Below are 26,605 nucleotides of genomic sequence, written 5' to 3'. Positions count from 1 at the left end.
AAGTTGCACTTAGGCTTTTATTAAAGGACTGTTTTTTTTTTTTTTTTTTTTTTTTTTTTTTTTTTTTTTTTTTTTTTAATCCTGGAACAGCCATCGGGAGCATGACATTAGCTGTATGTGGCAGAGGTAGCTACGGTGTTTATTATTACCAGCTTCTAAAAACAGTGACCCTATAATTAGAGCCTTCCTTCTGACCAAGATGTCTTTCCCTGCAGGATGACCGAATGCATTCCTCCCTAGGGTATTTCATTCTTCACTGAATAATAAATGTATTTTGACTAATTTATTAAAGAGAACATTTAACAAATCGTGCTAGATGAAAAGAAAAACAGCTTATTTCAAAGGTTAACAAGTTTTTGTAAACCAGTTTTTTTTAAAAAAAGATAATAAAAAGCAAACATAGATTTTTTTTCATTTCCTTCAGTTTACGTGGGGGAAACTGTTTGGTAATTGCTACATATCCCAGTATAGTATAACATGTAAGGGTGTTTTCATTCTCTTTTCTGGAAGAGTAAATGTCTCTAATTAAGAAGACTGTGATAAACATGACTTATACAAACGAGAGATTTCATTAATTAAATTTAGCAACATTGCCATTTGGGCTCACAAACCTTCATGCCCACATACTGCCTGCAGTCTGTTCCAGGTGACAAAATAGTGAAAGGGCATCCAGCATATCTAGAGAGATTATCAGGGTGATAGATCCCTAATATAGGCAGATATGATGAGTGCATAATACATCCCTGGTCACACATCGTTTTAACTGTGGAGTCACATTTGATACTTGGCAAGTGTTGGAATCAGATTCTACTCCAGTTCCCCGCATATCAGTGCATTAGAAGTGGTTCTGAATAAAATGAATCATGTTTGTCTGGAAGGAATCATGGTATCTGATACAGCTTAGTTTACTGGTGGGCTGACAAACAATATCACATTAAATACATGAGTCATACAAATTTGAGACAAAATATTAATTGGGCTCTAGACTTAATAGCATATGTGAATTATCCTCGTGTTTAGTTGGATCTATGGATTTAAAAAAAAAAAACACTGTGATAAAACTTTAGAAAAATTAATCTTATATATACCATTAAGTGTTTATTGTTTTCATGATACAAAATTCTTTGGATTCATACACAGACGAGAAAAAGAATTTTAGCTAACACATTTCAAGAGAAAATTCTCTTTAATAGGGGATAGGAAAATAAACATGAACACAGGAAATTACTTCTTTAATTTTATTTCCTTATAGATTTTTTACACGTGAGCTCAGGAGAAGAATGAACTCATGCGGTACATTTGAAAAAGATAGTTCAGATTAATCAAGGTTCATGCTATGAAGCGTTAGAGCACATGAGACTTTCCCAAAGATTAACAAACATTTTACCACTTACTGCTCACAGATCTAAAATTAACTTGCTTTGTAGGAAATAATAGGGGTTAGTAATATTTTATTTTATGTAACTGTATATAGTTCTTTCCTTCTGTTACCAGGGTAAACAATTACTTAAAATAATTATATTTAGAAAGGCATGGCACTTTTATGGTTACAGTATTATATGTTCACTGTATGGTCCACTCAAATAGGACACTGAAAATTGAGTAGAAATAATATCTGAAGAAGTTGCCTGATGACTTATTTCACCTGACAATTACAAAGTCTTAGAAATGAAGTCAAAAATTTAATGTTACTCAAGATAATGAAATGCAATTTTTTAAAGAAACAAGTAATGTGATATCAGGTTTTAAGCATGTCCAGGTAATTCCTGGGCTTTTTCCATGCAAGCATTACAAGTGTGTGTTCACTCTTCACAAGTCATATATCATCATTGAAAGGATGTTAGTCTTTTATTGAGATTCATATATACTGTGAATGCTTCCATGGCCATCAGTTTATCTTCTCTCCTTGACAGAGGTATCCTTTGATTTCCTTTTGATAAAGCAGGTATTAACCTCGAGGTTGGTGTGTGTTCTGTTCCGTGACCTGATGGTGGGTGGAGCTCATCCTTTCTTGTGTTTAATCTTTAGTACAACACACATAAAGATCAGTACAGAAGCTGTGATAATGCGTCTGCCAAGTCATCAGATAGTGATGTCAGTGATGTGTCCGCCATTTCCAGAGCCAGCAGTACCTCACGACTCAGCAGCACAAGTTTTATGTCAGAGCAGTCTGAGCGCCCCAGGGGTAGGATCAGGTGAGTTGGCAATGCTGTCTCTGTTGACTGGATCTATATCCTTCTTATGAAATGCACTTACCTTCCAGAATATTCTTTGGAGTGTATAGTATAGATTGTGTAATGGAAACACCTCGTTATAACAACAGAGTGGGTTGGGCATGTACTACATTTCTTTATAGAATCATTGACAGGATCTCTGATACTATTTCCCGCAAACTTAAGCTTCTAACTATGGTCATCACTTTAATTGCTCAGAGTTGCAATTGCAGGGGTCCTTGTAATGTGATATGATCAGCAGAGCGCCTTTTAGTCCATAATTTGGAAGTTTTTTCTTTAGGAGACTGTATAACAAACATCTTAGTGTTTATGGGACGGGAGCCATCATAAATATGCAACCACATGTCATAGTGTACAAGCCTAGCCAGTAAGTGAGTGTGGCTGTGTGTTTACCTTTGTAAGTATGCATGCATGTGTACATGTGTCATGCATCTCCACCTACACACATGGAATGTATATCTTCATTTCCCAAAGAATATAGCTTTTGTTTTGCATTTTGATTGTTTTTTTTCTCCTACTTCAGCCATAATCATGGGTCTACCTTTCATGAGGGAACATGGTAAATGTGAGAGCAACATACACACACATGATGCAGATCTGTGAGTTGTAAAACATGTGCGCCATTACATCACCAAGTGTTCTTTGGTTCTTATGTTACAAGTACCCAGTAGAAAGGTAATCACGAAGAATTTAGATATTCGGGAGCTGTCCAGTCTGAGCTGCCTCAATTGGCAGCTCATATTATGTTGTTTCTGGAAACAGAAATTTACAGAAGGAACTGGAGGAGTTGAAGGGCTTTCCACTTAGATATGAATGCTAAAAATGAGAAAAAATGAATTTCTGATACTCTAAATTCCACATTTTGGTGCACAATAAATTGTTCCCAGAAGTTGCCATCTTTGATTTCCATTCCCCTTGCTTCTGTGCTGAGGGAAAGATCCACTTTCTTGGTATCAGTTTCATAATATCACGGTGTAGATGAGGAATGTCTCCGGTTTTAGGAAGATTGGAAAAAGGGCAAAGAAACTTTAGAGAGCTTGACAAAGGTCTGTGACTTCCTACAAGGAGGCTTAGGTTAAAGGATATGGTAGTGCACAGGAGAGCCAGTATTAATCCATAGTGAAGATTCCAACCTTAAAACAAACAAACACAACAACAACAAACATAATGTTTACCCAGACTGTAAATGCACAAAGTTGAAGATCCGTTAACTTTGACTCATGAGTTTTCCTTTCTGAAACTGGGAAAGAGAAAGGTTCTTCTCAGCAGCCCACAAGAGAATGGATTCCTGGCAACCCACGTCACACAAGCTTCCTGTTTCCCATTCTTCCCCTGCTCAGTAGCTTAAGATGGGTAAGTGGGGCTTTATTAATGTAAGTGGATTATCTAAAATATGTTGCTCCTCTGGTACCTAAGGAAGTTTCCCCGTTAGCTATCAAGAGACCTGCTTTTCTAATATTCCCAGTTTGCTCTTGGGATCCTCTTTTGCATCTCATAGTTGATCTTACAATAGCACAATGGAATTCAGAAAAAGATACATGAGAGGAGCAAGATATCCTGACACTCTGAAACTAGGAAACCTCAGATGATCTCAATGTGGAGAATTAATAAAATGACTCAGAGGACATTACAGAATTTATGAAAGTCAGTTTAGTGTTCTAAAACTCACCCTAGTATCCAATGTTGGCAGGAGGGTCTATAAACAGACATCATACAACATAGCTTTACTTTCTTATATAATACCATAAGATTGTCACTTAAAATACCAATGTTTCCTAAAATCCAGCTATTGCATTCCCAGTGATGTATATCAAATTGACACAAGCTAGAATCATCAGAGAGAAGGGAGTCTCCATGATGCTCCAGCTGTAAGGCATTTTCTCAATTAGTGATCAATGTAGGACAGCCCAGCCCAATGTGGGCCTTAGGATCTACTAACCCTTGGCTTGTGGTCTTAGGACCTAGTAGAAAGCAGGCTGAGCAAACCATGTGAGCAAGTCAGTAAGCAGCACTCCTTCATGGCCTCTTAATCAGCTTCCACTAACGGTCAAGTCCCGCATATGTTCCTGCCCTGATTTTCTCCAGTGATGGATTGGATCTGGACGTGTAACCTGAATGAACCCTTTCCTCTTTCCTAGATTTTGGGTTATGGTGTTCTGTCAGTTGATGAGCAGGCAGTTGGTCGTGAAGAGAAAGAGACCATTCCGTCCTCCAGACATGACCCCTCCCAGGTCTCTCAGTTTGAAGTGCTCTTGTTGCCCTCTCCTTATAGACTAAATAGTTTGCTCAAAACCATGCCAAGCATAGTTTAGGTTCTCATTTTCACATTCCTGGAAAGCTACAGAAAGAAAAGAATCTAGACTTTAATATTTGTTTTAGGGTAAATAACATAATGTTCTGCAGATACAATTACTTAAAAGTTGTAGAAATGTTGCAATGTTCACAAATGTGAAGCTGTTTCAACAAGACAGAAACTACGCTTAATGTACCAAATAATAGGCATCAATGGGCCTTCTGCTTGTCAGCACCTCTGAGAAAATCTGCATGCAACGTATATTTGGAGGCTTCATGGGGCCTAACTTCTTCTCAAAGAAGATTCTTTGAATGCACTATGTGGTTGGTGTATATCTCTGCGTGTGACCTAATTCATAATAGGAATGGGTGCACTACTGTGTTGATAGCTCAGTCCTAAGCACCTGACTTAGGATGCTCTGAAGCCACCAAGACAATGTAGATGTCAAACTGCATGACTGCATGCTTGCAATTGGAACTGGGACAGCAGAAACAGGAAGACCCCTGGGTCTTATTGACCATCAAGTGCAATCAAATCGACAAGCCCAGAGTCAGTGAATAATCTTATCTCATAAAAGAAGGCAGAAGCAATGGAGCATCCACTAGGTGGTTCAGGGTGCTTCACACTCTTGTAGATGTGAGTTCAGTTGCCAGCACCCATGTTAAGCAACTCCTAGTAACTCCAGACCCAGGATACCCATCACCTTCACAAGTAACTATACCCATCTACACCTGCCTACACAGACACATACCCGGGCAAATAATTTGAAATCATTAAAATTGAGTCTTTTTTTTTTAAATGGAGAGTGACTGAGGAAGATTCCAGATGTTATCTGTAGCTTCTACCTATAGTTGCCTGTGAACTCATAAGCACAGAAGAGGATACAGACAGTGAAATCCAGAAATTCATATAGTTTCCAAATTCTCAATCTTTGTCTTTAACATACATCCCTTTCATTCAAGCCAGACAAATTCCAGCCATCCCTGTAAAGCTCAGCATCGACCTTTAAATGCAAATATGAGCAGAATATTAAAGTTGTTCTTGGGTGTGACAGAATTTTTTATTTTTAATTATTTCTTCGACAGTTTCATATGATGAGTCTTGAGCATACTCAACCCCTATTTCCCAGCTCCACCCAGATCCACTTTTCTTCCCTACCTAACTCACTGAGGCTTTGGCTTCAGCTCACAGAGATCTCCTGCATGCTGTCACAGCTGCTGCGAGTTCATATATGGGCCGCTCTGTTGTTTGGAGATGGCGCTGTTTCCCTCTAATTGCCCACCACGTGTAGAACACGCACTGCTTTACATCCGCTCTTCCACAATGATCCACGGGCCTTTGAAGAGGGTAGTAACACAGAAAGCATGCTGCCCTCTATAGGGTTAAACGTCCTCGAGTTCCTTATTCTCTGCACCTCGGACCCTTGGGAGTCTTCATGTTAATCACTCATCAGCTACACAGAAGCTTGTCTGATGAGGGGTAAGGGATGCCTTCACAGTTACAATGGTAACTCAATAGAACTTGGTTTAATACTATGTCCATTTAGCGGAATAATCAGAGTAGTTGTTCCCTTGGGACTCTGACCTGTCTAGCCATGGGTCTGTGACCCAGAAATAGTGCCAGTTATAGGTTTTATCTTGCACAGTAGGTCTTTATATATAAAAAAAAAAGGTTATTGCAAGCACTGGACAAGTCTTACCAGGCCAGTCATTATTGCTTCTGGCAGAGTTCACAGCTGGAACTCTGGATGAAGATCACATTGGTGTGAATAGCAGGTTTTAGCGCTAGGCAAGCTAGCCAATAGGCATGAGGCCTCTAAGTTAACGCCATCTTAATTTCTCTATGTTCTATGACTTGAGTATGCAATGACTTCAGCAATAGAGTCTTACCTTCAATTTCTGGAGGATAGTGAATAACCTAAGTGATAGGCTGCAGTGTTTGGGAGTCTCACTGGGGGATAGCTCTAAAAGAGATAATCCATTCCTATCACCGGGCGTTTTATATGTTAGCCTGCAGTGTCTAAAAGGCATCACTACCTCCCTGTGTGGTAACCCTGTTTTAATTCTTCATATGTGTGCATGAAGCTTTCACGATGTTTCTGTGTGACTCTTACAAGAGGTCTTCTGTCTTATTAGTCCTCCAGATATTCCCACCAATCCCCTGCCCTCCAAATCCTGCCACCAAAAGGAACCATTCCAGATTCACCATTCCCCCTTTAACCCTTTCTACACCTGCACTCTTCCTCTCCTCCTTTACTGGTACAATCAGTTATCATATGGCACTTACACATGTCAGAATTTTAGAAGATTTGTCACAACTAACAACTCCGGAACAGAACATTCTGTAATCTGTTTTTCTCCCGGCTTTACCAAAGTCCACTTCCCAGTGCAAGGGGGATTTTAAGACTCAGACTGAAAGGACAATCTGATGCAAATACATTTTTGTTCTTTTATTATCCACTTCAGAAAGAGCAGTTTTGCTTTCATTGAAAACAGTTATTTTTATACTAAGCCTGGGAAAGTTTTTAAAGGATTTGGACAAATGGCCATCTTGAAACTACACATTTACAAAAATGTGACCTTTTGCTGTCAGGAAACATGCATGAGGGAAAGGTTATTGTATTCATTTGTGGCTTTTACAATGAATGAGCTTTAATTAATTAATTAATTTTAATTATTCCATTAACATTAACATAAGTGTTTAATGCCTTTATAGAAGTCACTACAGTTATGCTTGCAAAACAGTTACAAATATTGTTTCAAAATTCCCTTTTACCCTAATCGATATTTTTCATTTCCTGTGGAAGTGAAATTAAATCTCAGGATTTTTAAAAATTACACGGGACATGAATTTAACAGGAAGAATTTTCAGCTTTTAAAATATCTCATAAACAAAAGAAACTCTTTGGGCTTCCAGTTGTGTTGCCTACTGGCATGAAATGCACTCAGTGTGAGTGAGGAGCAGAGCCTTTTATTTTCCTCTAGGAATTCAGAATTAAATGCATATGTCTGCTCGCCATACTTTGAAACACAAAACTTACTAAGCTGTAAAACACACCAATAAGCATTTACATGACAAGAAGAAGATGAATCTGGGGAGACAATATATCGGATGGGGCTCATCAGAGAAAAATCTCTTTACTGGACTTTCCAGTCTTCCTACTTGGCTTTAACAGCTCAAGGCTGATGAGTTGTTAATGAGTGCATCCCTGGTAGTAGGTTGAAACTGTGTTTAACATGTGACAAGCCCATTCTCTTTTTAAAACCACTTCAGCTTTGTAATAAGCGCATTAATAACCTCTTGTACCATTGTTTCCAAACCTACAAGTGCATCATCTGTACCACATGTCTGAGTTATTATGCCATGAATGTAGTAGGAAAAATATTGCTGATATATGAATTAGCAAGCAATGGTCTTGAGATTGATCTGTTACAGAATATTTGGGGTGAATGGGCTACTGTCCTGGGCAGAGTCTTTTTTGCTGAGTACTTTAGTGTACATTTTGAAGCCAAGCAGAGATGTTGTAGTTAAAATGCAGTCTTTTAGCTCCCATGTTACCTTTGTATTCTACCCGCTTGATAGGTTAATCAGTATGTGTCTTGCTAAACACTGTAATGTTAGTGACTTTATTAAGTAGAAAAACAAAGCAGTCAGTCACAATTAACAAAATTTCCAAACTTGGAAATAAATCAGGAAAAGCTTATCAGGATGAGCTATTTGTGAAAATGGCAATTAGATCTTAGTAGCTACATTGATTTCTCTTTGTTACTGACATAAAGTAACTGACATAAAGTAAATTAGTACAAAAGAAGTTTGTGTTGGCTTACATGACTACAGGGATCCAGTCCACCATGGCAGAAAAGGCCTAGCAGCAGATGAAGTGAGCCTAGCAGAAAGCAGAGTGATCACATTTCATTAGTCTGTGGGAAACAGAGAAGAAGAGAGAGAAAGGAAGGGGAAGGGAGGGAAGGAGTAAGGAATAGAGAGAGAGAGGAGAAAGGGGGAAGAAAAAAAGAAGGCAAGAAAGAAAGAGAGAGAGAAAGGAGGAAGGAAGATAAAAATAGGGAAAAAGGAAAGGAAGGAGGGGAGGGAAACACACACAGAGGCAGGAATGAGGCAGGGAGACAAAAGGAGAGAAAGGGGGAATGAATAGGAATGAAAAAACATGAACAGAGAGATGTAAGGCCCCAACTGTAAAACTCTAAGCCCTCCCAAGTGGCATCATTCCTCCAGCAAGGGTCCACTGTGGACAAAATTCTTAATCTTCCCATGCCACCCGACCTACTGCATAGCCCTTATCCAGCCTCAACCCCCTTGCATGTGGCATGCATCAGCATCCCATGAACCCAGAGGCAGTTCTCTGCCTTGCCAAATTATTATCAAACTTCAGCCAATGTGTGGCCAACATTTCCTGCATCTCATGCACCAGTGTTCCATGATCAAAATCAACATAGCCTGCTAAAATAAATGCTGGCCAGTACCACAGGACACATCTCATTTCAATCTTACTCTGATTGTAGCATCATACCTTTTCTGTATGTGTGCCTTTTTAAATCCTACATATATACACACTGAAATAGGTATATTGTCTTTAAAATATACCCTTGTTGTGATCTATAGTAAATATGCAAATTGATTTGAGGAGAATTGTATCCCTCAGTTAGCATGTTGAGTGCTCCATTGTCAACTTCTGGGTTCCTTTCTAATTCTTTAGTGTTTGTCAATGACGTCTTAAAATGTCGTCTATCTTAAGTTCATAAGTATATAGTTGACTGTTATATACATCCTAAGTGTGTAGCTACTGTTATACACAGCTAAGTGAGTAGTTACTGTTATACACATCCTAAGTGTGTAGTTACTGTTATATACATCCTGAGTGTGTAGTTACTGTTATACATATCCTAAGTGTGTAGATACTGTTATACACATCCTAAGTGTGTAGTTACTGTTATACACATCCTAAGTGTGTAGTTACTGTTATATACATCCTAAGTATGTAGTTACTGTCATATACATCCTAAGTGTGTAGTTACTGTTATACACATCCTAAGTGTGTAGTTACTGTTATACACATCCTAAGTGTGTAGTTACTGTCATATACATCCTAAGTGTGTAGTTAGTGTTATATGCATCCTAAGTGTGTAGTTACTGTTATATACATCCTAAGTGTGTAGATACTGTTATACACATCTGAAGGGTATAGTTACTGTTATAAAAAGCTAAGTGTGTAGTTACTGTTTTACACATCCTAAGTGTGTACTTACTATTATATATATATATATATATATATATATATGTATATATATATATATATATATATATATATATATATATATATATATATCCTAAGTGTGTAATTACTGCTATACACATCCTAACTGTGTAGTTACTGTTTTACACATAACATGTCTTGGATGCTGGCATTTTTCATCATTTTCTACATAGTTTTGCTTTCTAGAACTACAGTTAGTTTCCTGTTTCCTAATATTATTTAATCCTAACATTTTCTCTGCTGTTATTTGTATCCTGCCAATGTGTTCATATTTTGTGAGGTTTTAATTATATTAAAATTTTATAACATTTTCTTCATATTCATTATTATCATAGTTTTTTTGCAAAAGCATGAAAAACGGATTACTGATAACATTTTATTTTTTAAAAAATGATCTATTATTATTTTAAATTATGTGTAAGTGTGTATCTCTCATTGGTATATGCAATTGAGTACAGAGACCACAGGCATCAGATCCCTGGGAGCTAGAGTTTAGTTAGTTGTGAGGTTTTTGATAAGGGTTCTATAAGCTGGACTCAGGACATCCACAAGAGAAATTCTTTACCAGCCTACACACACAGAGAGACACAGACACACACACACACACACATATATATATATATATATAATTTTTAATTCCACTTGCATGAAAAACATTGCTGTTCAAGTGTTTCATTTGATAAAGATTCTTTGAGATTTCAAGTGTGATTCATGGCCTTTGTCTATTTTTGTGTTTTGTAAATACTACTCATGTGCTTAGAAGTGTATCAGAAAAGAAACAATGTATTTATCTGTGCTTTCAATACATGACACTTATCACTTACATTATTCAAAGTGTCCCTTGGTTTTCTGATTCCTTTTGACTATTTGCTGTTTGGTGTTTACTCAGAATGCCCAGTTGAATTCTTGACCCTTCGGCCTCTTTTAATAAGAATCTGTCAGGTTCATTTTGATTCTGACTACTTGTGCTTTGTAGAAAATTAATTAATCAGACTTAGGTATAGACTTCATTCATTTTCACATCCATTTGACTTTTATTATTATATTTTAAATCTCTTCATTCCTAATAATAATCTTGCTTTAAAATCAGACTTGTTCTCTACGAGACTATTTACAGTATTTTTCTTGCCATCAGATGTATTAGTTGAATCTTGTGAATTTTTGCTCTTGTCTCTACTTTTTGACTGTCTGGTCAGTGAGTTTCCTACCCTATGTTTGCTTATCCCTGCCTTGCCCCGGGGAGCAGAGGATTCATTTTGAATTCTGATAGATATCGGATGATTTTTGCTATCTTACTTTCTTCTTTTACTTTAAAAATGCTTATTCTATTTTCATGGTTTTAGTGGAACTATTCATTTTTCCTTCTTTGAATATTTCGCTAATTATGCCACGTTTGCTGCAGTGCTGGGTTATTTAGTGCTTCATGTTTGGTTAGTAGTATATGTAAAGTCAGCGGCTGACTGTGCATCCTCGTAGGAGGAGTAAGCAGAACTAGCGTGCACATTAACTCCACCAAAAATCCCTTTTCACTGACATAAGTTTTGTGATGCTTTTCATGATATTGGTTATTCTTTCTCATTGATCTACATTATTCTTCTATTAAATACATTACATTGACCCAGTGGTTATGGTCAGACAGCCATTGTTTTCATTCCCTGTAGATGTTCATTCTGGAAGGCTTGTTAGAAATGGTGACACATGGTACCCTTAGCTGACATGCCTGCTCTTCTTCATTGTTCTTTGTGATCTTGGTGTACCAGTCCTGATGCAGGACAACCTCTGGATATACTCCTCATCCGATGGCAGCCAGCTTCCTGTCTTTTCTAGGTGTATGGAGATGAAGTGAGTTTTATAACATTATACAAATCATGTCTAGAAAAGGGTGATGGGTCTATCAATCTTAAACAAGGGTGCTCACTGGTAATATCCAGAGAAGGAAACTATAAATAAGGTAAACGTGTACATTGTAAGCATGAGAAGGACTGAGTATGTAAAGTCTTTATTCCAAGGAAGATACAAGTGCCAAGACAGAGCAGAGCTTGCGTTCTGAAATGGAACCTGGATCCTTGGATCCTTCGAGTTTGAGAAAAGAGACATCACAACCAAAGAGAGGCAAATCGCAGGGAGCTGGGGCTGGAGATTTATGAGGATGGAAAGACAGCACAGCAGGAATGGGGCAGCGTGAGTCTCCAAAGGTCATGGAAGCAAAGGAACAGACATGTGGTATGAAGGATGGGGACAGAATGAACTCATTCAAACTCAGGAAGAGATCATCGGGACTGAGGACGTCAGGGCACAGAGGTAGAGGGTCTCCGTGAACAGTGGTTGGGAAGGTTGAATAGAAAAGACACTGTAGTCCGGATTCCAGGACTGTACTGGGTGAGCACAGCCACCCTTCCCCCGAGAACTGCTTTCTACCTAGATCTCAGTCTCTAAGCCACACATCTTAATGCTGTTCCTGATACCCCGAAGGAGATGATGAGTAATGACCTTAGGCCTCGACTTACTCACATCTTCTCTGCAGATGCTACAGCCAAAGGGTCCTATCCAGGGAGGTAACAAGCAGACATCATCCTTAACTCCACAGACTTATTTGTATATATTCTAAAACTCTTATTACAATTGCCCACGTCCAGCTACTATTTCTGTATTGTGTTCCTCCAGCATTGAAGACAACTCTGTCTTTCTCCCCAGTAAGAATCAGTTATCATCTTCTGGGTCTGGGTTGTTCCATTTGGAATACCTGTTCAAATGAGACATTGTCTGATTACCTAAATATCTTACCCCTACAGATTTACAGTTACAAATGGTTGACCCTATTCCTTGCACTTCTCTCCTTAAATAAGAAAATACTAAAAATGGAATCTTACATGAAGCTAAAACTCAACCTCACTGCTAAATTCAAAGGTAATGACAGCATATTTCAAATTTGAATAAATTGACAAATCAGAGTAGAAATCTCTGGAGCAGGCTTTCTAAGCAGGCATTAAAATGAAATGCAAAATTCGCTAAAATAAAGGTTGTGACTTTGAAAGAAAGTGTCTGCCTAATGCCTGATACTAACGGGTGTTTAACCTGGGCAAATTCTGGAAGAGTGCCTTATACCTAAGAGTAAAGGAAGGCTTGGGCTCTGGCTGAAGCTGGGCCGGTCCGCCCTTCTGTGAAGAACTCAGGACACTGTTATGAGAACCATTCAACAGCAGCTAATAAAACAAGAAAGGAGCTTATGAATTTGAAGAACAGAGGGGAAGGTATGTGCAGAGTTTAGGAGGAGGAAAAAGAGGAAGAAATTATTATTTAATTAGAGTATAGCGTCAAAAATAAAACAAAGTAAGCAGAAGGAGAGGGGGGTTTCCAGAGACTGGGCAATATATGCCTTCATTACTTAACTGGAAATTTCATGGGAAGTACAGCTGGTTTAATAACTCTGTGAGCAATGCTATGGCACAGTCTGCTCCAGTTATGATGGCACAGCTCTTAGTATATTCGGTTTCATATACACAAAACTATCAATGGCAAACAAGAGCAAAATAAGACGCATAGAATTTGTAAACAACAAAACAGTGATTTGAGCGTTGCGATCATCGTAAGATAAGGAAAACGCAAGATGCCTGCTGTGCATACCGATTTTGCTCTGAGGGTGCTTTCGGACATAGGAGTATGGGAGATGCAGCCCAAGAGTGTAGCCCAGTGTTTTACTGGGCTGCGGGAACTGGCAGAGAAACTGGTAGCTGGCAAGAGAAGCGGCTTCAGTATTGGCAGCAGACGTCAGTCCTTTCTCTGGTGAGTTAATCATGCAGTGGGAATGTTCTCCATAAACCAAACAAACGCAGCCACGGAAGAGCAGAAGTGCAGACACAGATTCCAGGCAGTGCTGGATCCTGGGGAGGCAGAATGAACTCAGAGGTCCACAAAGACAGGGAGACTGAGATAAACCCCTTTGTTTTCCTATAGGAAAGGGGAAGTTAGCTCTTCTTTTTGAGCCAGAGGAGCTGAATTCACCTTTGCTGGGCATTGAAGAGGACCTGGTGACTCACTGCTTTAATCCCAGAACTTGCTCTGTGAGTTCAATATCAGCCTCTATTACATAGCATTGGGCTTAGCTATGTAGCCAGGACTAAAAAAGTGAAAGCCATTCTTTTAAAATAGACAACTATTAAAATCTGGACAATGTGGCACATGTTTGCAGTCCTTGGTCTGGGAAGCAGATCTCAGAAGGTTGGCTAGCCTAGCCTCCTTGGTGTGTTCCTGGTCTGTGAGAGACCCCAATCTATAAAGGGTTGGGGGTGGACAGAGAGACCTCTCAGTGAGAACTATCTGCTACCTCTGTAACTGCAGATTTTATAGATATTCTCTTCTGACCTCCACAGGTGCCTATGTGCAAGGCCCAAAATGAAGTCAAGAAAACTGCATGGTATCTGATAATTAAAATCCAACAATGCCCTGTGGCCTGCACACACACACACACACACACACACACACACACACACACACACAAACACACACGGTAGGGGGAATAAAACAAACAAAAGCCACAGCTCCTGAAGGAACAAGTTTCAGAATAAACTCTAGCAGACAAGAGACTTCAAATCCATTTTTGCACAAAAGGAAGACAAAATTATCATTCTTCTAATGGAAAGGAAAATTTGTATCAAACGGTTGGCTCATTGAGACCTGCCAACCCACCTTGACAGTTTGGGTTTGATTTTTGAGATCCAAGGTGTAGAAGATGCTTTGGCATGCATGTTCCCCCAGTAAAGATAATCAAAATAAAATGATACAAAATTAAAAAAAATAGGTTTTAGAAAAAAGTATGCTCTATAATTGGCAACTGAAAATTTTGAGTTCTCCTAAAAAGAAGGGACAAGATGACTAATTAAAAGAAGGGGCCATACTAATCAAACAGGGACCTTTAAATATCTATCATTAACATAGGCAGTAAAATAAAGCATGTGATTTGTGTGTCCAGGGACCCCAAATCCATGCTACACTCTCCCTGTCGGTGTGTGAGTGTGTATGTGTGTGTGTGTGTGTGTGTGTGTGTGTGTGTGTGTGTAGTGATTGCATGCAGGTGGGTGAGCAAGTGAAAGTCAGAAGACAAACTCTTATCCACTTGTTTGACGCAGGATGTTTTGTGCACAGTGGTCCTACATGCTTTCTGTATCCAGTCTTTACCTTTCTCTTACTATGAAGGAAGAGTCATGGAGTTCCACTCCTGGATAGCATATGCCGTATTCTGAAATTGGCAAATGTGAGAACTCAGTAACTCGAAATGCATTTTTTAGTTATCAGATTTGTAAAGCCCCTGATCCAAATACAGATCTTTCTTAGAAAAATTGTAAAATAAGAAAATCCCTATTTTCAGAAAAAAAAAAAAAGACGTGGAAGCTTAAATGTGGGGGAGGGGGCAGATAAAACTAAATGGCCAGTGGTAGACGTGCCTCTTGCCTGCGGGTATCTCAGATTGCAACAAAGCTAAGCACATGGGAATGGTGGTGTAGCCCAGGCCAGGGATAGAATGAATGCTTGACTACCACATATGACATACTAGGCTATGTTGTCAACACTGCAAAGAAAACATAATTGTATATTACAAAAAAACACAGAGATTCATATGTAAATCATGATATGAAAAAAAAATAATAGGGGTTATACAGATGTATCAGTAATATTATGAAAAGTAAATGCCTTTATGGCAATTTACAAAACCAATCAAGGTGAACAGGAAAAAAAGTTAAAACTGTCTCTCTACCATGTTTTTGAGTACATGCTAGGTGGGGCACACTTATTCCTATCTGTCTATTTCTGTATACACACACACACATATGTGAGAGAGAGAGAGAGAGAGAGAGAGAGAGAGAGAGAGAGAGAGAGAGAGAGAGAGAGAGAGAGAGAGCACATCCACACAAGGAGACATGTCCCAGTGTGGAGAGAGGAGCAAGAGCCAGTCTTCTAGCCTGTTGTCAGGACTCTTAGGTGGGTGAAAGATGAATGAGTTCCCTTTCTCCATGGGAGTTGAATGGTTTGTGCCATATGAGAGGTCTGGACAATCTAGATAATGACAGGGATACTGATACCTGCTTTAGGACCCAACAGATGGGAGATTTGAAAGTCCACTGAGCAATTCCTTTGAGTGTGGATAGCCTACCATTTGTGTTTCTCTTTCAATATCTGGAAGTTATCCATCTTAAGTGCTTAAGTGATAAATACATTAATCTACCAAGGCACTTTCTCTGTCTGTCTTTTCTTGGGCCAGTCTTTTAGTCCTCACTCAGAACTGCTCTTTGTTAAAGTCATTACAAGACATAAAAAACAAGTCACCACAAACCTACATGTTGAATTCAGGAGGGAAGAAAGCAAAGAGGAGGGGTAGGGAACAGGAGAAAAGGACTGTGAGAATAAATTAGCACTAAATACAAAGTTGCATTAACAGCCTATGTAACTGGTCGGAAGAAGTCAAATATTCATCTCAATGCTTATTTTCCACCTAATAAATATGCTTATAAAAGAAATACATGAAAAAGCCCAAACACACATTTCCAATTAAATGCAATCTTACACCCAGGCTTGGTGGATCACACTGATAATCTGAGCATCCGGTGCTTGAGAAGCTGAAGCAAGACAATTATTCTCAAGGGTTGAAGGGCATCCTGGGCTTCATAATAATATCGAGATCATTCTGGATTACAGTGTCCATCCTTGTATTAAAAAAAAAATGCAATCTTAGCAAACCAAGAAACAGTACTTCCTACTGTGAGGCTAAAAGTTAATCTGAAATGATTTTAATAGTGCCCAGCAGTACAGCACAGAGCAGTTCCTGCCTGGCCCACACACACACACACACACACACACACACACACACACACACACACACACACACCGCTACTGTTCAACATTTATAACCCCCCTAGCCAGTGTTACCTATAGCCAGGGAACAAATGGCTGCTGTGGAGATTGAAAATAAATTATAGCATTTTGTTGATGTGATAATAAGAGCAGAAGACATAAAAAAAGTCGGAAGAACCAGCTGATGTAATTAATAGACCGTTGGATTCAAGATCAATATGCAAAAAGGACTTGTGTTTCATGTGCTAGTAAAAAATGTTGGAAATAAAATTAATGATGGATCTTAGTATATAATATTACATATCAGGAAATATGTAGAAAAATGTGAAATTTAGGAACAAACTGTTCTAATTCATTTTCAATCTCCACAGCATCCATTTGTTCCCTGGCTAATGTTCCACTTGTAACATTAGCTAGGAGATTGTGAATATTGATGTACAGTAGTGGTGTGTGTGTGTGTGTGTGTGTGTGTGTGTGTGTGTGTGAGAGAGAGAGAGAGAGAGAGAGAGTGTGGACCAGGGAGGAACTGCTCTGTGATGTCCTGATGAAGATAGGATTCAATACATAGGAAAAGACCACCACATCTGAAGATTTGAAAGGCTTGAATCTAAACAGATCTGATTTTGATACATCCCCAGGTATTATTCTGAGCTGCTCTTCCCCAACACTTTCTGGAGGCACTTTGATACGTGTGGTCTATCAACTGTTGTATCTTCTGGGGCTTATTAGCTAGATGCCCGGGTGTGGCACTCTAATATTGATCAGCAAGTTCCTATTCCTATCTCCCATACTTGATTCAGAATGTGTCATGATAACTTAATGTAGCACACTTTTTCTTATTGAAGTTTAACATCACTGTAAACAGTCGTGTGGAACATGTGCTGTATAGTCTTAACTGTTTATTTTGCCTTATGTTATTCCTCTCTTAACCTTACCATGAAGTCATAACTGGTCTCTGGCTTTGATAGATTTTTCTGTAACCCATAGGAGGAGTACAAGATTCACAATATAAGTTACTGCTATAAATTAAGTACCTGTTATCCATCTTTTTTTAATTTTGAGAAAATTGTGATTTAATTTAGTTATTATATATATTCTGTTTATCTTTTATTCTGAATTTCCTGAAACTATAAGAATAGTGCTGTTTTTGTTAGCCCCACAGGCCCTCCTGAAGGCCCATAGCCTTCTCTGAAAGGAGATCTTAGTTCCTGTCTCTTAATTTGCCATGAATGTTTGCCCAACCTCCTTACTGTGATAATATAACAAAAATCTGTCACCTAAAGGTACAAATACAATTGTCTTATATGGCCCATTAAGCTTTATATCTCTAGGAAGAAAATATCTTCTCAGTTACATCCCAGGGAGCTAAGGATGGTTCACTTTCATTTTTCTTACTTTTTATATTAATGCTTGTAATTGTATGTTACCAATATTAGTCTTTAATTTAATGATCTATATAACCATGGATGGAATCTTAGCATTTAACTAATAGTAATAATTTCCCTAAAAATTACATAAAATTATCCTGTCCATACTGATGGCATTCTCCATCTAAATGTGTACGAACATACTGTCTTTGTCATTTTATACTCATTTACAGCATGCCAAACACACGCACACACACACACACACACACACACACAATAGGAGTAAACTATTACCACCTTCATGAAGTCCTTCTGGCCCTACTAAGTTCCAGATTGGCTGTCCTTACTGCCTGTCTTTACAATTGTATTTGTACCTTTAGGTGACAGATTTTTGTTGTATTATCACAGTAAGGAGGTTGGGCAAACATTCATGACAAATAAAGATACAGGAACTAAGATCTCCATTCAGAAGGCTATGGGCCTTCAGGAGGACCTGTGGGGCTAATATCTATCAACCACAGGAGGCTTAGACCCCATTCCATGTGAGGATGTTCTCATTACTGGTTCTACCCATACTCGTCAATTTGTGTATTACTGATTATCAAAGGCTTTTGTTTCTCAGACTGAAAGCTCAAGTTAGCTATATCCTTGCCCATTTACCACCATATCAAAATATTGATTAAATATTAATTTACTTAACAGATAAGGCCCCCGTCTAATGACTAAGAAAGGAATTCCAGAGAAAATTAAGTTATGTATTATTAAAATAACATTATGTGTTTGTATTATATGCCCGCTGGTAGAATTTAGAAATGATACAAGGCTATTTATTTTTAAATTGGTATTTACCAAGTTATAAAACTCATTCCTAAAGTATACAACAGTAGGCTTTTATTGCATTCCTAAAGGTGGAGAAGCAATACTCATTTCCAACTGTATAATTTCTGTCATCTCCCCAAGTAAATTCATACATGTCTATACTATGCCAAGTCTTCCTCCTGCATAAAAACCAATGATTTGAAGCATTTCTTTATGGATTTCACTCTAAAGACATTTTTCTGAGATGGATTTTGGTAATACTCAGCATCTTTTCCTAGCTCCCGTTCACATAGGATGTTTTCAATTTCATTTGTATTTTAACATCTGCCAATATTTTTTATTCATTTTGGAGTTGATAATACATCATTATGTGGGCATATATCATTTTATTACCCATCAAATTGGGGTTATTTGAGTTATCGCTCCTCCAGTATTTTGGATAATGTTGCTTTAGATATTCATTTATGGCTTTTTATGAATACATGTTCTCATTTATCTTGAGTGGATTGCTGAATGAAATTGCTAGGCCATGTGGTAACCTTGTTTTAACTTTAAAGTGAAATTTCTAATTCATATAGATCTCTACATTTAACCTTAAATGACTGTTAAACATTCTGAGTAACAATGTTAAGTGTGTTCATAAACTTGAGTAGTTAAAATTTTCAAGCTATCTTGACATCTCCACAATGCAGATTTCAATCCTCATTTTGAAATTCTAAGACAGCAGAGTCCCACTTCTCTTCCTCTTTTCTTCTCTCTCTCTCTTTCACTCTTTCTCCCTCTCCCTCTATCCCTTAATTTCCACCTTTCTCTCCCCCCCCACTCCCTCCCCCTCTCTGCTTTTCAAGTGTAGCCTTGTCTGTCCTTGAACTAGTTCTGTAGACCAGTCTGGCATTGAACTCAAACAGAACCACCTGCTTCTGCCTCCCAAATGCTGGGATGAGAAGCAGATGAAATGCTAATGTTTTAATTCACTCCTTAGAAAGAAAACAACAAGATGATCGCCTCCTTTAAGGTGATCTCAGAAAGGTGTGTGATTGTGTACAATGGCATGAAAGCATGCTCACACAATCATGCCATACAGTCATTGAAGAATATCAAAGATTGGTGGAAGGAAAAGATTTTGAATAAGGATTTAAATCTTGATCATGTGCTCTAGGTCAATAAAATCCTGATCTCCTGGCTTCTCTTCTGTCTTAACAGTGGTGGCTTCCAGATCCAATATTTGCAAAGTGATAGAAACAAACTAGACACAACTCAGTACAAAGAAGCAGACTGAGGAAGCATGTAGTTGGCGTGGAGTTTGCAAAAAAAAAAAAAAAAAAAAAAAAAAGAAAAATGCACCTTTTATTGGACTGCATAGGTGGCTTAGATTACATGGTATTTGAATGTTTGTGGCTCCCATTTTTACTTCATGCTTGAAAATGGGAAGGTATGTTAGATTTGGAAAGGCATACATTGTGTGCTGAGTATAAGGTCAGACCTTAGACTTGTCAATACAAAATATGAACCATAGGATTAGCATGCAGTAAGACTCCAAACAGCTTCATAAGGCAAAAGTCTTTGATATTTATCTTAAAGGATCCAAGTATACATTAATGATAATATTAGCTTTTTGATTGAAAGCAAATTTTACTTTATATATTACGTTCTGGTTATGTTGATCCTCTCACATTGCCCCCCCCATTGGAATCTACACCCTTTCCTTCTCCTATTAGAATATTAAATGGCATCAAAAATGCCATAATATAAAATAAAAATTGTAGTTTAAGAATACTACAAACAGAAGACAACGAGCCAAAAGAAAGTATAAGAAGCACATAGAGACGCAGAGACACACACACACCTGTACATACAGAAACCCCATACAAACACAAAATGAAAAGTCATAATAAATACACAAAGGACCTATAAGGGGACAGAGAGGTCTAGACAAAGCATTTTGAGGCAACCTCCGGAAATAACATTGAGTTCAGTTTGTGTTAGTAATCTGTGACTGAACACGGGGTCTGGCCTTAAGAGTGGTTTGTATACCCAGTGAGAGTCCATTCAATCAGTTTTAAATCAGAGAGAGCCTCTGGATTGGGGACAGGGGTTTGTGTTTCCTTCACCTTTCAGTGTCTTTCCACTTAGACCACATCTGTGCACCCCCCTGTACATGTTACTATTGTTGTATGACTTCATATGTGTCTAGGTCCTAACGTGCTTAACAGACCTTCTTTACTTCATACCCTCTTTCTACCTCCTCTTCTGTAGGGTTCCCCCAGATTGAAGGGAAGGTATTTGATGGTGACAACACATTTTTTTTCATTGAAAATAAGTTTTTAATTGAATAAACTCAGTTGATTAAATGAGCATGAACCTGTTTTCTCTCTATTGTATCCATGAAATGGGATTCTATTATAGCTCTCAACTTTCATTAAAAAATAATTCATTGCCTCTTAGACTTTTGGCTAAGGTCAAGTGTTCGAAGTTGCGAGTGTGCCAGAGTCTCTGACTGTCTGCCACTGACCATTTGTGGGTCCTTGTATTTGTTCTCATTTAGTGCAGGTAAAACCAAAAGGCTTCTCTGATAAAGACTGAGAAGAATGTCATTAGGGGCCATTTTATTGCTATCTCCTTTGGCAGAACAGTATCTGGTTGTCCCATGGGTCCCTGTCTATCTGATTTCAGGTCCTCATGGAGTGGACTTTAAACTGGATCAGATATTGGTTGGTTACTCCCACAAGTTTTTTGCCGAGAATGCATCTTGCAGGCAGGTCATCGTCGTAGATCACAAGGCCTGTTACTGGGTTCCTATTTACCTTTCCCCTTTGGTAGAGCGCAGAGTAGCTTCCAGGACCATGAACACTAGTCAGTAAGGGCAAGCTCAGGGTAGGCACCAGCTTGATTTCTCCATATTAATGAGTTGCATAGTTGTTATCTTCAGCAGTGCAGGCTTACCATTATTTCTGGAAGAGCAAGGGCAGCTGAACGAATGAAGTGATGAAAAGGGCAGGGCGGTGTAGAAAGCTTATTTCCACTAAATCCATAAACTTGTATTCATGAATTGGACTGATTGTGCTGACAGGTAAATTCAGCAGAAAAGCCTTGACTTCTCTCATTGAACAGCAAGTCCAAGACTTTTAGAGAGCAGTAGACATCTTTATGCAAAAACCATTGTATGCATCTAAACAAATACTTTAGATTCTAAGGAGACATAAATCTTAGATTGTTTTACACAATTGTTTACAGTAAATTCTTACTGCAGACCTCTCAAAGAGCGACTCTTGCTGCCCACATTTCTGTTATTCCAAAACCACTTCTCAGCATTCCAAAAAATATTGCGTTGTTGCAATCTAATATCCATGAAGATGTTTTGAACCCTCCTAGGTAATCCTAAATGTATTTTCACATTAGGAATCTGCTAAGAGGCATTTGACTGTAACTTTAAACTTCACCATGACCTAAGGGAATTATGCTCTGAGTTTCAAAGTAGCACTGTTGGTGAAATGACATTTCACACTTGATCTTAGCTAAAAGTCCAAAAAGCAATGGTATTAGTAGTCTTACATGGAAGTTGAGAGTTATAGTAAAATTCCATTTGTGGATATAATAAGGAAAGAATAAGGGTTAGCCAATTCCTCTTCAGACCAGGCAGCCCAGTTAGGGGACCAGGAACCACAGATAGGCAAAGATTTAGGGACAGCCTCGATTCCAGTTGTTGGGGACCCACATGAAGACCAAGCTGTACATCTGCTACATATGAGGGCTTGATCCTGCAAACATATTTGAATAAAGTGACAGGGCTGAAGATATAGCTTAGCATGTGTTTGTTCTGTACTGTTCGAGTTTGCTTGTGATATAGATCATATTAAAATTTTTTCTATAATTCTTCACCAACTATACCTTACTATAAAATGAAAAAATCACCAAAAGAGAGTAGAAAACTAATGATAGAATGCGTTAAAAAATTACTGATAAGTAAATAGAAAGATGGCCCAGCTGATAAACTAGCTAACACACAACAAGCATGAGGAACTGAGTTTGATTCTTATAACCTACATTAAAAAAGCAAGAAAAGGTGACTTTTCAATCCCAGATTTTGGAAGGCAGAGAGACAGGCAAACGTTGGTTCTCTGGCCAACCAGCCTAAACTAATTGGTGAGCTTCAGACCCTAGTGAGAGACCTTCTCTCGAAATGGAAAGGAAAGAGCTGCTGAGGAATACAATGTGAGACTGCCTCTGCCCTCCATCCATGTGCACTGATACACCCAATTTTGCTGACTTCTTAGTTATAAGTGTTTGATTGAGGTTGGATAATTTGTGACTGTGAAAAGGATCCATCTTGGCAGTTTATATATAGATCCACCACAGAACTGGGCAAGTCAGTAATAGGAAATGGGTATGTTAAAGTGTTCCTGATGAGAATGTAGAATTATACATTCAAATGATTAATAAATGAGGGCACAGAAGAATTAATGATAGCAAGTATCAAGAGAGAAAGTATTCAAGTTGGTATATTTCATTCTCTTTTTTTTTTACTTTTATTGAAAATAGATTATTTCGCATATAGTAGATTCTGATCATAGTTTTTCCTCCCTCTATTCCTCCCAGCCCCTCCCAACATTTTTCCCCCTCTGGACCTGCTTCTGTTCTGTCTCTCATTAGAAAAGAACAGGCTTCTGAGAGATAACAACCAAACATGACAAAATAAAACCAGCATTTCTATTATTCTAATATTGAATAAAGTAGATTTTCAACCAAAAGTTATCAAAAAAGACAAGGAATGGATCTATGTTACCTCTAACGTGTACTTGGGTTTGCAAACAAAGATGGCAAAAAAAAAAAAAAAAAAAAATGGGAAGGACTAATTTATTTTGGGACCACACGGATTAGTTGTTAAGACATTGTCAGAAACCATTCAAGTCACAGCATTGTGAGTTGTTTATGATTCCCATCGGCAGCAGGGGCAGTATTTCTCTTTACTCATTTAAAGGTTCATAGCTTGGAGCCAGGCATGGAGGTGGATCTTATACAACTTTAATCCCAGCAGCGGGGAAGCAAAGTCAGTTGGATTGCTGTGAGTCTCAGGCCAGCTTGCTCTACAAAGCCAGTTTTAGGCCAGTGAGAGCTAAAGTGAGACTTTGTCTTCTCTTCTGCAAACATCTTTTTTTTTTTTATCATTTATTTGTTTGTTTGTTTCTCACATACTTTACATCCTGATCACTGCCTACCTTCCTCTGGTTCCCCTCCAGCACACAGTCCCTCCCATCATTCCCTCTCCCCTTCTCCTCAGAGAGGGAGGGAGGCCCCTCCTGGGAATCCCGCCCCCCTCCACCCTGGCACATCAAGCCTCTACAGGGTTAGGTGCATCCTCTCCTGCTGAAGCCAGACAAGACAGCCCAGGTTGGGGAATGGGATCCTCAGGCAGGCAACAGCTCCTGCTGCACTTGTTGGGGAACCCATGGGAAGACCGAGCTGCACATCCGCTACTTACATGCTGGGGGTCTTAGTTCTGCAAACATCTTTAAGAAAAGTGATAGGGCTGCACATATGGCTCATCAGTTAAGAATAGTCACTTCTCTTGCCATGGACCCAGGTTCAATTCTCAGCACTCCCACGACAGCTCACAACCATCTGTAACTCCACTTCCAAAGGATCTGATACTCTCTTCTGATTCCCATGAGCTCTCGGTGCATTTAGATCGTCTCTCACCATCATCCACACATATAAAATAAATATTATTTTAGAGACAAAGGTGATCTGATCTGAAAACATGTATCCTCAGCTGGCTGTTTGATCTAATAAAAAATAGTGTGTCTGGATTATTTCGGGGGAAAAAAATTAGTTCTAGCGTTTCAGTTATACTGACCTGTAATTTATGGATGCGTATATGTTTTTACTTTGTAAATATAGTTCATTTACCCCCAAAATGCAAGGCAGACGGATGGGGACTTCAGGAAGAGCGATCATCAAGAGCACCAGTGTAAGTGGAGAGATATATACACTGGAGCATAATGACGGCAGCCAGTCAGACACGGCCGTGGGTACCGTCGGAGCCGGTGGGAAGAAGCGGAGGTCCAGCCTGAGTGCCAAAGTGGTGGCCATTGTGTCTCGAAGAAGCAGAAGCACGTCGCAGCTCAGCCAGACAGGTGAGCCCAGTGCGTTCCACATCCTACTTGTGGGCTACGCTGGAGATGCCGGGGTTGAGGTCTTCACTCCAAGACTTGAGATAGAACTGTGTGTGTGTGTTTGCTTTCTCTTTTACTGTCTGAAAAACATCTGCTAAAGGTATGGTCTTATCTTCCCTTCTGTGCAGCTCACCGAAGAAGGTATTGTTGGTTGGTCCATAAAGCGATCAAATATTTTGCTTTAAGTTAAAAAAAGAAAGAAAATGACAAAAGCCATGTTTACAGATACTCAAGGAAATGCAAAGAAGTGTTTGACATCTAAATTGGTTCATGCACAAGAAAGGCAACACAATTCTTAGTTCCAAAAAAAAAAAAAAAAAAAAAAGTTCCTTAACGCGCATGCGCGCCCTCGAGGTGACACATGCCTGTACTTTTTTGTGGAAAAGGAAAAGGTCAGTTGTGCAACTCGAAGTGTACTTGTCGAGGCTCTGTGTGGATGCAATTGAGCTCCGTGTATTGGAGTTTTGGTGCAGCAATGCAACTGAAAACCCAGAAGCAGGTTTTACTTTAGAAAAATGGGTCAGTGGATTTATGCAAAGGATGTTTGCATACAAATGGGTGCTTTAGGCATTTCTTTATGGAGTCAAACCTTAAGAAGTGCACCCTGAGGGTGTGCTTGTTTGCGTACACACCAAAACAAGGGGTGTCAAAGTACAATAAGGCACTGCTTAAAATTTTATAATATTTGATTTTTACACACTGCATAAACTATTGCTGTGTTCATATTAGGACAAAGCAAAGGCATAGGGAACTGTGAAACAATTTAACGTGCCAGCTTGCTTCTCTTCCTGTTGTTATCCCGTTGTTATTGCTTCTTTTTTGCTCCTTAATAACAATATTCTTGTGGTCACAGGATTTACTTATGTAAGAAGGCTTTCAAAGAATCTCAAAGCTCACTCGGCATTCTAGAAAATCTATTTTAAACAACATTTTGTGGGATTATGTTGACAAATAAATTGGAAGGCTTTTTTTTTATAGCCATTTTACCACTGGACGAGCACATGCAGTCTGTGGCTGCAGAAGTGTGTCTGAGACACCAAGGAACAGAAAATACCAGGATAGTTTAGCATCCCAGTGGGCTATGTTGTTGTTCGCCATGTTGGTAGAACAACTACTTGTCTGCCTTGGTGGTTTGTCTATCTGTCTCTTTGTTTAAAGAACAGTAGAGAAGGCAGCAGTTCCCCTGTGTGTTATTTTGTTGTGACAAATTTGTAGCCGTCCTTCCCCCATACCTGTGTCTATGTCCTTACACTCTGCAGAGAAAGGTGTGCAGAGGATTTGATTTTAACCTGGGCCAGGGAGATGACTCAGCTGCGAAAGAAGGGTACTTGCAGCCAAAGCCTGATGCCTCAAATTCACCCCCTGGTACACAGGGACAAAGGAAGAAAACAAAATCTGTGGACTGTTCTCTGACTTCCACTCGCATGCCCTGGTATGTGGCATATATGTGCACAATCACATGAGAATGGACAATATTTTTTTTAAAAAAATGAGACTATGTCTGTCTACATAACCCTCTCTGTCCCAGAACTTGCAATATAGTCTAGGATGGCCTTGAACTCACAGAGCTCCACCTGACCTTGCCTTCTGAGAGCTGGGAT

The 26,605-nt window shown here is 38.9% G+C and overlaps 1 protein-coding gene across 23 annotated transcripts in view; it reads left to right on the top strand.

Moving 5' to 3' along the window:
* The window catches only part of LOC308421223 (regulating synaptic membrane exocytosis protein 1), a gene marked incomplete at both ends in the record, with an annotated part of 207,701 nt that overhangs the window by 124,575 nt on the left and 56,521 nt on the right, over positions 1-26,605 (top strand). For 14 of the 23 annotated variants that reach the window (XM_080917491.1, XM_080917495.1, XM_080917494.1 and 11 more), the window contains 2 exons: positions 2,029-2,195; positions 24,730-24,965. The exons of 8 other annotated variants lie outside the window; for them this stretch is intronic. In XM_080917491.1, the coding sequence (XP_080773617.1) occupies positions 2,029-2,195; positions 24,730-24,965 (403 nt within the window). The remainder of the gene's footprint in view (positions 1-2,028; positions 2,196-24,729; positions 24,966-26,605) is intronic. One more of the 23 variants, XM_080917511.1, reaches the window with a different exon arrangement.

The sequence above is a fragment of the Micromys minutus genome (genome assembly GCF_963924665.1).
Source record: "Micromys minutus genome assembly, chromosome: 5".
Taxonomy (NCBI): Eukaryota; Metazoa; Chordata; class Mammalia; order Rodentia; family Muridae; genus Micromys; species Micromys minutus.
Note: the sequence above shows the minus strand (reverse complement) of the source record. Positions and strands in the feature narration are given on the sequence as shown.